The sequence below is a fragment of the Corvus brachyrhynchos genome, unplaced genomic scaffold (assembly GCF_000691975.1).
Source record: "Corvus brachyrhynchos isolate BGI_N302 unplaced genomic scaffold, ASM69197v1 scaffold525, whole genome shotgun sequence".
Taxonomy (NCBI): Eukaryota; Metazoa; Chordata; class Aves; order Passeriformes; family Corvidae; genus Corvus; species Corvus brachyrhynchos.
In genome coordinates this window covers 1,256,149-1,267,271 of record NW_008238341.1, presented here as the reverse complement: position 1 = coordinate 1,267,271, position 11,123 = coordinate 1,256,149, and the positions used below count along the sequence as shown (strand labels likewise).

Sequence of the window (11,123 nt, the reverse complement as noted above, 5' to 3'; positions counted from 1 at the left end):
GGTCGGGAGGGGATCGGCTGAGATGGCAGCCCATAAAGAGGCTGCTGTTCAAACTGCAGTGCAGCTGGCTGTAGTCTGTGCTGTCTGTTCTGCCCCTAGCCAAACTAGCCAAAGTGCCCCTCTCCGTCCACCTCTGTTCGCTCCCAGAGTCTCAGAGTTGCCTTTGCCTGATGACTCATCATCAAGGCAGTGAAGCAGATGAGGTTCTGGCCCTGGGGTGTAAAGCTGCTGTAGCCAGGCGGCGAAGGAAAAGGCTGCGCCAGTCTCGCCCCTGGACCTTTCAGGAATGCACGGTAACAGTGTGTCCGACCCACTACAATCGCTTCTTAGAGTCAGTTAAAATGCGAGCATTGGAGGAGGGTGACTGGAGGTTATTGGAAACACTTGGAATGAAATCAGCAACATAAAATTTGTGCTGGGTTCCTTGATATTCCAGTCATCCTGGTACTTTCTGTTGAATGTCAGCTCTGAAAGCAGAGTGGGAAATGCCTGCAGTGCCAGCTGCCAGACAGTCCATCAGCTAGGTGTCATGGTTTAGGAACATTATTCCCCAATTTAGTGCTCCCACCAAAACTGTGCCAGCACTCCCTTCCTCTACTGCCCCTTCTTCCATCCACGGATGGTTGGAGAGGAGAGTTGGAGGCACAAAGGCAAAGATAATTGGTTAAGATAGATTTACTTGAAAACAATGAGCTAAGAAAATGAACAGGAACAACGATATTAATAACAAAATTGTACAAAGAAATGGTGACTTATATGCAAAATGCTCACCAAGCCTGACCCTATGTGACTTGACCATGGCTGGTGCCACCCCACTGCTCACTCCACCCTTCTCAGAAGCCAGAGAGAGTCCCTTCACCTCCACCTCTGGCAATGAGGCAAGATGGTATTGAATAGGCCCTTAGATGTGGGGAGAGATAAGATAGAACTGAGCTACAGACTGTGGGACATGCCTGCAGAATGCCATGGCTGCACAGAGAGGCTTGTCTCTGCCTGACCTTGAGGGGCGGAGATGCCACACGGCATTGCTCTATGGAGAGGAGCCTGCTGGAAGCTGCCAAACACCTGAACAGCCCCATATAAGGATATTAAGAAAGTGTGTTGCTGATGTGGCAATGTGTCATAGGTCGCTTAGTGAAAATTACCATATAAGGAAATACTGTGTCTTGAAGAAGTGCATAAAACCAGCTCGTTCCTCTGAATAAACGTCTCAGTATCGCTGCTGATCTGAGTCCGTGCCTCAGTTGTTACACTTAGACATGCCCACAGCCATGCTCCCTCAGCTACTGCAAAAATTAATTCTTTTATGGCCGAAACCAAGGCATTATCCACCCCTTATTTTATACCATCTATATCATGCCCAGATCATACACCTCCTACCTATATACATATACACATACATATATATAAAAATATACACGAGCACAGGTATCATTTCCATAGTCAGTGTCTGTCCCTTTAAGATGTCTGTTGAGTTCATTTAGTCCATGACTGTAGGTTCTAGCCCACAGTATAGATGTCTTCCAGGGAAGAAGGGCTGGTGTGCTGTCAGCTGGTTGCTGCATTAGGAGCTCATGACTGTTGTATCTGGAGCAGTCTATTATGGTCCATGGTAGTTATGGCACACAGTAGCAGTATCATTCAGCAACTAATATTATACAATTTGACATTACTGAAAAATCAAATCCCCTTGAGAGACACATTGTGTTTCCCTGTCCCTCTGCATCACCCGCCAACTGCACCCAGGTCCTTCAGCAAAAACAATCCCGTGGATGGATTTGCCTTTGCTTGAGGCAGCACTAATCCAAGCTGTCTTCCCTAACATATTCCTCATACGCACCATGGGGATTTTATCCCCTTCTACGGTATGTGGAGGTTTTGATTGGGCAGGGCCAGCTTGAATGGTAGAGCCTCGAGTATTAACTGACCAGGTAGCCTTTGCTAAATGTAGATCCCAATGTTTGAAGGTCCCACTGATGCCTTGAAGTGGCTACGAAAAAAACAGAGGCTAGACAAAAATAAGAGAATAAAAGTAGGTATTTATTTGAAGGGCCTTCAAAGGTACACCCTGGGCAGTCCAAAGGCTATGCCCAAGATGGACCCTGGGTCACGGGTCCTTCACACTTTTATAAGTTCGGTCCATTTGCATGTCAGGGTTAATTCTCCAATTATAACTTCAGTTAATGATGTAATTACCCCAAGTCTGCCCCTCCTCTTCAGAGCCTTTTAGTTTACACATTTTGGGGCCTGGGACGATCGAGGTGTCCTTGAAGAGCAAACCTAGAGAGGCTTTGTTATGTCTAACCAGCATGAGAAAACAGTAGTTAACGGGCCACGTAAAACTTCAGAGTTACACACTAGGCAGTACAGGATTTGAAAAATATAAAAGTTAAAACCTAAGGCATCACCACCACCCATTGCTTTCAAGGTGGTTTTTACAGTCCATTGTACCATTCAATATTCCCAGAGGCTGGTGCATGACAGGGAATATGATACACCCGCTCAATCTCATGCTCTCTGGCCCAGGTGTCTATAAGGCTATTTTTGAAATGAGTCCCATTGTCTGACTCAATTCTTTCTGGGGTTCCATGCCTCCAAAGAACTTGCTTTTCAAGTTCCAAGATGGTGTTCTAGGCAGTGGCATGAGGCATAGGGTACGTCTCCAGCCACCCAGTGGTTGTTTCCACCACTGTCAAGCAAGTAGCATGTAACATGTAGCACTTGCCTTGGGGGGTTTGTGGCAGTGTGATGCAATCAATCTACCAGGCCTCCCCATACTTATATTTTGACCATTGTACACCGTACCACAGGGGCTTTACCAGCTTGGCCCTACTTGATTGCAGCACGTTTCACAATCATGGATAACCTGGGGTATAGTGTCCATAGTTAAGTCCACCCATTGGTCATGGGGCACATCGGTATGTTGCATCTCTTCCCTGATGTCCTGAGGTGTCATGGCCCCACTGAGCCAGAAATAACTCACCCTTATGTTGACAGTCCAGATCCATCTGAGACACTTCAATCTTGGCAGCCCAATCCACCTGTCCATTGTTGTGATGTTCTTCAGTAGCCCAGCTCTTGGGTACGCGTGCATCCACATGACAGACTTTCACAGTCAGCTTCTTTACCTGGACAGCAATGCCTCACAACACTTTGGCAGCCCAGATGGGTTTCTCTTTGTGCTGCCAATTGGCCCTTTTCCATTGTGTCAGCTACCCCCACAGAGCATTTGCTATCATCCATGAGTCAGTGTAGAGGTAGAGTGTTGTGGGGTATGCCCAGCCCCTGCCCTGGAGAGAGGCCTGCTGAGATAAGGAGATTGCGTAACCTCCCAGCAAGATCCCCTTGGAAAAGGCAGCACTTTGCGGTGAGGATGAGAGAAAACAAGAGCCATGATCCTCTGGGAGATCCTATGTAGATTATTTGTAACCCATTGGCTTCTACCCTCTCACACCCACACTTGTATCCCTATAAAAGCTACCCTTCTCCCCCTTTGAGTTTGGAGAGCTCATCCCTAACCTCCCCTTCGTGGGGTGTGGACTAATAAAGCTGCCTCATGTGGAACTACTAAATGAGCCTCTCGTCTCTCTCCTCCTGGTCCAGCCTGGGGTTTGCCTCGCAGAACAAGAGCTGAAGTCACTCTCGCTGAAATCACTAAAGAGCTGACAGCCTGCTGAGACAGGCACCTTTCTGCGAAGGCACCCTGGTGGCTGAGGGAACGCCATAGACCTCTGGAAGACTGTCCCTTGCGGGACACTCTCTCTGGGTTGGTCATGGCTTCCTGGATCTGAGCCACAGACCCCAATCCGGCCGCAATGGAGTGTTGGCTATTTCTCATGTTCAATGATATCCAAAGCCAGCTGGGTGGCTCTCAGCTCTGCTATTTGACTGGATCCTCCTTGTCTCCCAATAGCTTCTGCACCTTGCTGTGTAGGACTCCACACAGCAGCTTTCCATTTCTGGTGTATCCCTGTGATATGACAGGAACTGTCTGTGAAGAGAGCATATCGCTTTTCATTCTCAGGTAGTTGATTACATGGTGGGGCCTCCTCAGCATGTGTTACCTTCTCCTTTTCTGAAAATAATCTGCAGTTTTCACCTTCGGGCCAGTTTATGATGACTTCCAAGATCCCAGGGTGATTTGGATTTCCTATTCGAGCTTGCTGTGTGATCAGAGGAATCCACTTGCTCCATGTGGCATCAGTGACAGGATGTATGGAAGGGCCTTTCCCTTTGAACATCCAACCCAGCACTGGCAGCTGGGGTGCCAGAAAGAGTTGTGGTTTGGTGCCAATCACTTCTGAGGCAGCTCGAACCCCTTCATCAGTTGCTAAAATATCTTTTTCAGTTGGAGTGTAACAGGCCTCAGATCCTTTGTATTCCTGACTCCAGAACCCAAGAGATGGTGCTCATGTCTCTCCAGGTACTTTTTGCCAGAGACTCCAGGAAGGACCATTCTCCCTGTCTACACTTTTTTGCATTCTGTCCTGTCCTGACTGGCCCAAGGGCTACTGCATGAACAATCTCCTGTTTAATTTGTTCCAAAGCTTGTTGTTGTTCAGGACCCCACCTGAAATATTTTTTCTTCCAGGTTACATGATAGAGAGGTCTTACCATCTGACTGTAATCTGGAATATGCATTCTCCAAGAGCCCACAGTGCCTAGGAAAGCCTGTGTGTCCTTCTTGCTGGTCAGTGGGGACATAGCTGCTATTTTGTTGATCACATCCATTGGAATCTGATGATGTCCAGCTTGCCATTTTATTCCTAAAAACTGAATTTCCTGAACAGGTCCCTTGACCTTACTTTGTTTTACAGCAAAGTCGGCCTTCAGAAGGATTAGAATTATCTTCTCCCCTTTCTCAAAAAGTTCCTCTGCACACCACTGGTATGCAGTGTTGCCCCATATGACGGTGCCATCAGTGTGCTGCAAGTGTTCTGGAACCTCGCCCTTTTCCAGTGCAGTTTGGATCAGTCCGTGGCAAATGGTGGGACTGTGCTTCCACCCCAGGGACAGTCGATTCCAGATGTACTGGATGCCCATCCAGGTGAAAGCAAACTGTGGCCTGCACTCTGCTGCCAGAGGAATGGAGAAAAATGCATTGGCAATATCAGTGGTGGCACCATTTTGCTGCCTTGGACTTTGTACCGAAGTTCCAGCATGTCCAGCACAGCAGAACTCAGTGGTGGTGGGACTTCATTCAGTCCACTGTCAGTCTCCACTCTCTACTGGACTAGCCATTAGGGCCAGGGCTATTAGAGGGTAAGCGAGTTTGAATGTTCCCTGACTCTCCAGTTTACGACTCATCCCATCAGAGTGATGGTGATTCTGCAGTCCCGGTTGGTGAGCTATTGCTGATGTTGCACTGTTGCTGTGGCAATTGGTACCTGTTGTTCTTTGACCCTCAGCAGTCCCACAGCAGAAGGGTGCTCTGACAGGCCAAGCAAGGGATTCAGCTATCTAATTTCCTCTGTCTACACAGCAGCTCTCCCAAAGCCCAATGAGGTCCTTTTGGGCCCTTGAAATACACTCTCCTGAGGTAATCTGTGCCAAGGATGCCTGAAGGCCTCTGGGCCAGTCACAGTCAAGCACCTAAAGGTGCACCTTCTAGGGACAATGGTACTGGCTGTGAGGAGAGTGCCCAAGACAATGGCACAGGGATGAAGCTGCTGTGGTTTGGAATTGGTAAGTCATGGGAGGGACAATGGGATGTGGGCGGAACCAGGGTCCCACAGGACCTCTCAACGTCAGGGTTACATGATGGAGAATAAGCCACTCCCCTTTCCCCACGCCTTCTGGTAAGGGATGGACAAAAGGCCAGAAATTGTGGGTTGAGATAACAATTTACTAAAAGCACAAAGGAACTGAATAAGACATGCACAATACCAATGGCAGTACTAATAGCAAAAGTGTACAAAAAGAGAAGGTGTTTCACCCACAGAAAGGTGTTCACCACTGGGAACAAAAAAAAGATGGCTGGTGCTTCCCATATATTGTGTCCACATGACTTCACCAGACAAAGGCAATATGGTGAGCATTCCCACACACCACCCATGGGGTCATCAGGAACCAAGGCAAGATGTCAGGGAAACTCCTGTGGCCAACATTTCCTGCCTCCCCAGCCTGAAATAACGAAAAACAGTAACAAAACAAACCCCCTGGCATCTAGGTCATCCAAGTAGGGATTGCATTGCCACTCCACTGAGCTCAGTTTTGCATGGGTGCTTCTGGTGGTTTTGCTGGGGCAGCCTCCCTGCCAGCAATGTCAGTTCAGTACTACAGTCAGCTCGTGTTTTCTACACTGTCTGTTTCAGCACTATAGTCTGTGGCTGCACTCCGGAGGAAAAAGGGGAGAGGGCACCAGCAGGGTGGCAGAGGGACTGAATCCATAGGGGTTGATGCTGACACCTTCGCAGAAGGAGGAAAAAATGGCCGGCTTCCAGTCTGGGTTTTCCTGCCAGAACTAGTGATGATGTACATGATGCAGAATAACAACTTAGTCACACCCACAGAGCACTAAAACTCCTCTCCCTCTCTGTAAGCAGGACAACATCACCTTGCTGGTGATGGCAGCCATTGTGTGTCATCGCTGCCTAAACTGCCCACTGGGTCTGGCCAGAGCTGGGTGGGGTGGGTGAAGTTGCCAAAATCTGGGAGCTCCAACCCTGCTATCTGGACTGGGGGGACCCCAAAATAATGAGATGTGGGGAAAGACCTGGGAGCTTAATCATTGGCACAGCAGGAAGGAAAAAGTCGTCTCCTAATACAATCCAGTTGAAGCTGAAAACCAGGGGAACAATGGGAGATGAGTGGGTGCAGCCATTGACCCATGGGTTCACCGTCTCCACTTGTTGGTTGCACTGTCTCAGTGCAACAACCAGAGGATCCAGTCAGCCAGAGGATACCAAAACCTACCAGCATGCAGTTGTTGAAGGTGCCAGTATTGAATTTGTACCACTGGGGATGGATGGAATGATGAAGGAGACCACCAAGAAGGATATAGTTCTGGGATGCTGGTCTAGAATCAAATTGCAAAAATTTGGTGTAGTTTTGGTTTGGAGTGGGTTGGAAAGTGAGGGGAGGATGAGAATGGGCAGTGCGAAGGCATCAGCAGTGGTGAAACTGAAGGAGAAAGGAGAAAACAAGCAGGCGGAGAACTTCCAGCCCCACATCAACAGGGCTGCAGAGGGCAAATTCCAGTGTTGGCAGTGGGTGCCCAGCATGGGTTTCTCCTCTGGGGGGTCCCCACTGGAGCCCACCATCACCCAACACAAGGGTAGGAAGATGCTGTTACCCTATGTTGAGCTCGTCCCCAGGGGCCCCCAATTCAACCACCAGCCAGTGATGATGGAAGTCACCCCAAGTTTCAATGTGGGGGGACTCAGAGGTGAGAGGACCCTTACATTTCAGCTGTGTAAGCTGGCACTGAGCCCCCAACTCTGTGGTGAGCAATGAACCCCCCACCAAGCATGGGGACCTTTTGCGATCCCCTAAAATGGTGATAGAGTGGTGGAGCATCACTTACTGCCCCAAACCCTCTTTAATTCCCTTACTCGCCCAAATTAATCTTTTTTTGGCGGTGTTCAATGATTTTGTGCATACTTTCCACATGTTACTATCAAATGGGAGAGGTGTTTAATAGGTCCTTGCACTTGGCTTGGCTGAAATAAATGTTAACCCCCCAAAAAAGTAATGAGAATATCTAGGAGGTCTGGGCATGGGGTTTGGGGGGCCAGGGACAGGTTTTCTGGAGCTGGCAGTAAGGGGGGGAGAGGGAGCTAGGCTGTGTTTTAGGGAAATAGAAGTGGATTTCAAGGAGCTAGGGCTGGGTTTGAGGGGCGTGGGGTGGGTTATGTTGGGCTGGAGATTTGGGGGCTGGGGATGTATCATGGGGAGCTCAGATGGGTTTGAGAGACTAGGGAGAGGTTTTGGGGGCCTTGGATGGGTTTTGGGGAATGAGGGATGGATCTTGGGGGGGCTTGAACAGGTTTTGATGGACAAGGAACTGGGTTTAGTGGACTAGAATTTAGTTTTGGGTGGCTGTGTCTGGGTCTTGGAGGACTTGGATGGGTTTTGGTGGACCAGGGAAAGGGGTTAGGGGGTTGAAAATGGGTTTTCAGGGGGCTGGGATCCATTTTGGGGGGATCAGGGATGTGTTCTTGGGTTTGTGGATGGATTTGGGGAGAACAGGGCTGGATTTGGGGGGGCCAGTGTTGGGTTTCTGGGGATTCCTCCACCCAGGCTACTTCTGTTGTGACATCATGTGTTGTCATGGTGATGTTGGAACCCACAGTGTTGTGAGGCTGGGTTGGGACAGTTAGGTGTCTCCAGTCCCCACTGGGTGCTGAGCTGGAGGATCCTGAGCCCCTGGTGAGGAGCCAACCCACCATGGTGACGCTGGTGGTAGGTGCCAAGTGCTATGACATATTGGCCATGGTGGGGAAGGGGACCTTTGGACAGGTGATACAGGGGCAGTGCAGGAGCACTGGGGAGATGGTGGCCATCAAGATCCTGAAGAACTGTGATCACGATGGCCAAATAGTGAAGAATGAACTGAGGCTGCTGCAGGCCTTGCGGAAGGGGAACACGAAGGACTCTCACATCATCCATTTCCTCGAGTCCTTCAGTGACACGGTCTGGACCTACCTGGTCTTTGAGCTGCTGCAGCAAAACCTCTTTGACTTCCAAAAGCAGAACAACTTCTCACCGCTGCCTGTCCGGCACATCCGTACCATCACAGCACAGGTGCTGGTGGCACTGGTCAAGCTGAAGGAGCTCTCCATCATCCATGCTGACCTTAAGCCAGAGAACATCATGCTGGTGGACCATGCACGCTATCCATTCCGCATCAAGCTTGTTGACTTTGGCTCGGCTATCCTCCTCCCTGAGGTCTGCCATGTCCAGGAGCCCTACATCCAAACCCGCTTCTACCGGGCACCGGAGATCTTGCTGGGGTTGCCCTTCTGCGAGAAGGTGGATGTCTGGTCTTTGGGCTGCGTGATGGCCGAGCTTCACTTGGGTTGGCCACTCTACCCTGGCAATGACGAATATGACCAGGTATGCTACATCTGCTCCACCTTGGGGCTACCCCGGGATGAGCTGCTCTGTGCTGCCCAGAAGACACGGTCCTTCTTCCAACGGGTGCCACATTCCACTGGTACCTGGCAGCTCAAACCACCAGGGAAGGTGATGGCAAAGCTGATGGAAAGGAGGAAGCATATCTTTTCCTCACTGGATCAGTTGGTGGTAGTGAATGTCTGCCCGATGCCTGATCCTGACCAGGAGGAGCTGGCCAAGCGCTGTGATTTGTACAGGATGGTGGAGCTGGTCAAGAGGATGCTCACTTGGGACTCGCATGAGCGAATCACACCCAGTGCTGCCCTTCAGCATCCCTTCATCTCCATGCAGGAGGTGAAGGCCAGCTTTGAGGCCACCCAGTACTACCAGCTCAGCCAGGAAGACCTGAGGGCATCCTGTAAGGATTCCAGCATAGCCAAGATCTTCCCCAGCATGGAGAAAGGTGCCTTCATCCCTGCCAGCCAGGGAGGCATCCAGAAAGCCACTGTCCAGCTGGATGGGCTCAGCCTGGCTGAGCCAGTTGGGGACACTGGTGACAAGTGCCAGCAGGACATCTGCCAAGCCCCCAGCCCCACCCACTGTGGAAGCCAGTACTGTCAGCATCACTGGTGTCCCCAGATGGAGCCCACCAAGGGTCACTTGACTGTGATGGGGTCTCCCAGCAGAATGAAATGGTACAGCCACCGCAGTGGCAACCCAATCATGGAACAGAACCTGCCTGGAAGATGCTACAGCTCATCCTGTGCCAAGGTACAGGGAGGGGGCTCCTGGGCACAGGCACTCTGGGACAAAGGGTGCTTGGGATCCCTTACATACTTGGGTTTCCTGGTGCCCCATGTCCCCAGCTGCCCAAGGTTCCCACAAAGAAGGAGGCAACACTCACCCCCTCTTCATGCTTTCCTCCCTGTTCCCCACCACAGAGAGCTCTGGTGATGTGGCGCAACCCCAGGCCTCCAGGGATTTGGAGAATGGGCTCTGGACAGTGGCACCCCCAGCACCACTAAGACCCCACAGCAACCCTTGCATACACTTCAGCAGCCCAGAGCTTGCAAGAGACCTTCTTCTTCCTCACCCTCAAGCACTCCAGCCACCAAAACCCAGCGCCTTGCTTGTGGAGACCACAGCCAGGACTGCAACAGGACATACTGTGCCAGATGCTACCGGCTCTGTTTCTCACATTGATCCCCTAATAAATAGTTTTGCAAAAATCTGAGCATTTCAACTGATTATTTGCCAGGGGAGTTTGGTACTGCCAAGACTTGAGGGGTGCCCCAGCTTCTCACCCGGGGCTGGCACAGCACTTGGCAAAGGCCTGGCATTTTCCACCATTGAAGCATGGAGAACCTCCCTGCAGCTCAATAACAATATAAACTCCAGAAAACTTGGATTTTCTGGTTTTTTTCCCTGTAGTAGGGCATCTCAAACCCCACAAAAGCTTATCTGTAGCTTGTTAACTGGTCAGATAAATCAAACAGGACAAGACAAGCTGTCTTGTATGAGTTGTTTTGGTGCCATTCGGTAAACATTAGTCTGGCATCTCCCAACTGCCAATAAACATCTTACTGATGAAGTGAATTTTGGAAAGATAAGCTGGATTTCTGACTGACGGACACCTCACTTTACAAACTATAAAAGCTACACCAGACTTTCACAAAGCAGAAACCTTCTGCACATTTTTCTGGAAATGTGTGGAGTTTCTCCCTGAACAGGGATGCCTGCTTTGCAATTACTCCTCTGGAGGCTGAGTAAAAGAACTCTGTGTACGTGTTGGGGTTTCAGTTTAGTCTTAGTTTTTTCCTGTTAAAGGAATTTTCTCCCATAGGCATGTTGCTACGGGACAAATAGCTGTACTTAAGAAAGACAAAAAGGGGGGTGGGGCGGGCCTGGCTACTCCTTTGTCTACACCTGGGAGTGGGGTCAGTTCGCTCTGAGCGTCTGGAGAGAGAAGGTGCAGAGAAAGGAGCTGCTGCTTCTTTCTTTTTGGCCGTTCTTTCTTCCTGCTGGAAACAACGCCGGGACCCCAAAAGCCGCTTTCCCTGCCCTGC

General features: G+C 50.1%; 1 protein-coding gene across 1 annotated transcript; it reads left to right on the top strand.

Moving 5' to 3' along the window:
• The first annotated feature begins 6,241 nt into the window (after nucleotides 1-6,241).
• Nucleotides 6,242-10,908, top strand: HIPK4 (homeodomain interacting protein kinase 4). Its single transcript, XM_008634345.2, is given in 3 exon segments — nucleotides 6,242-9,828; nucleotides 9,999-10,057; nucleotides 10,059-10,908. Coding segments are annotated over 3 exon segments (1,701 nt in total). The 5' UTR covers nucleotides 6,242-8,388; the 3' UTR covers nucleotides 10,261-10,908.
• The last annotated feature ends 215 nt before the right edge of the window (nucleotides 10,909-11,123 follow it).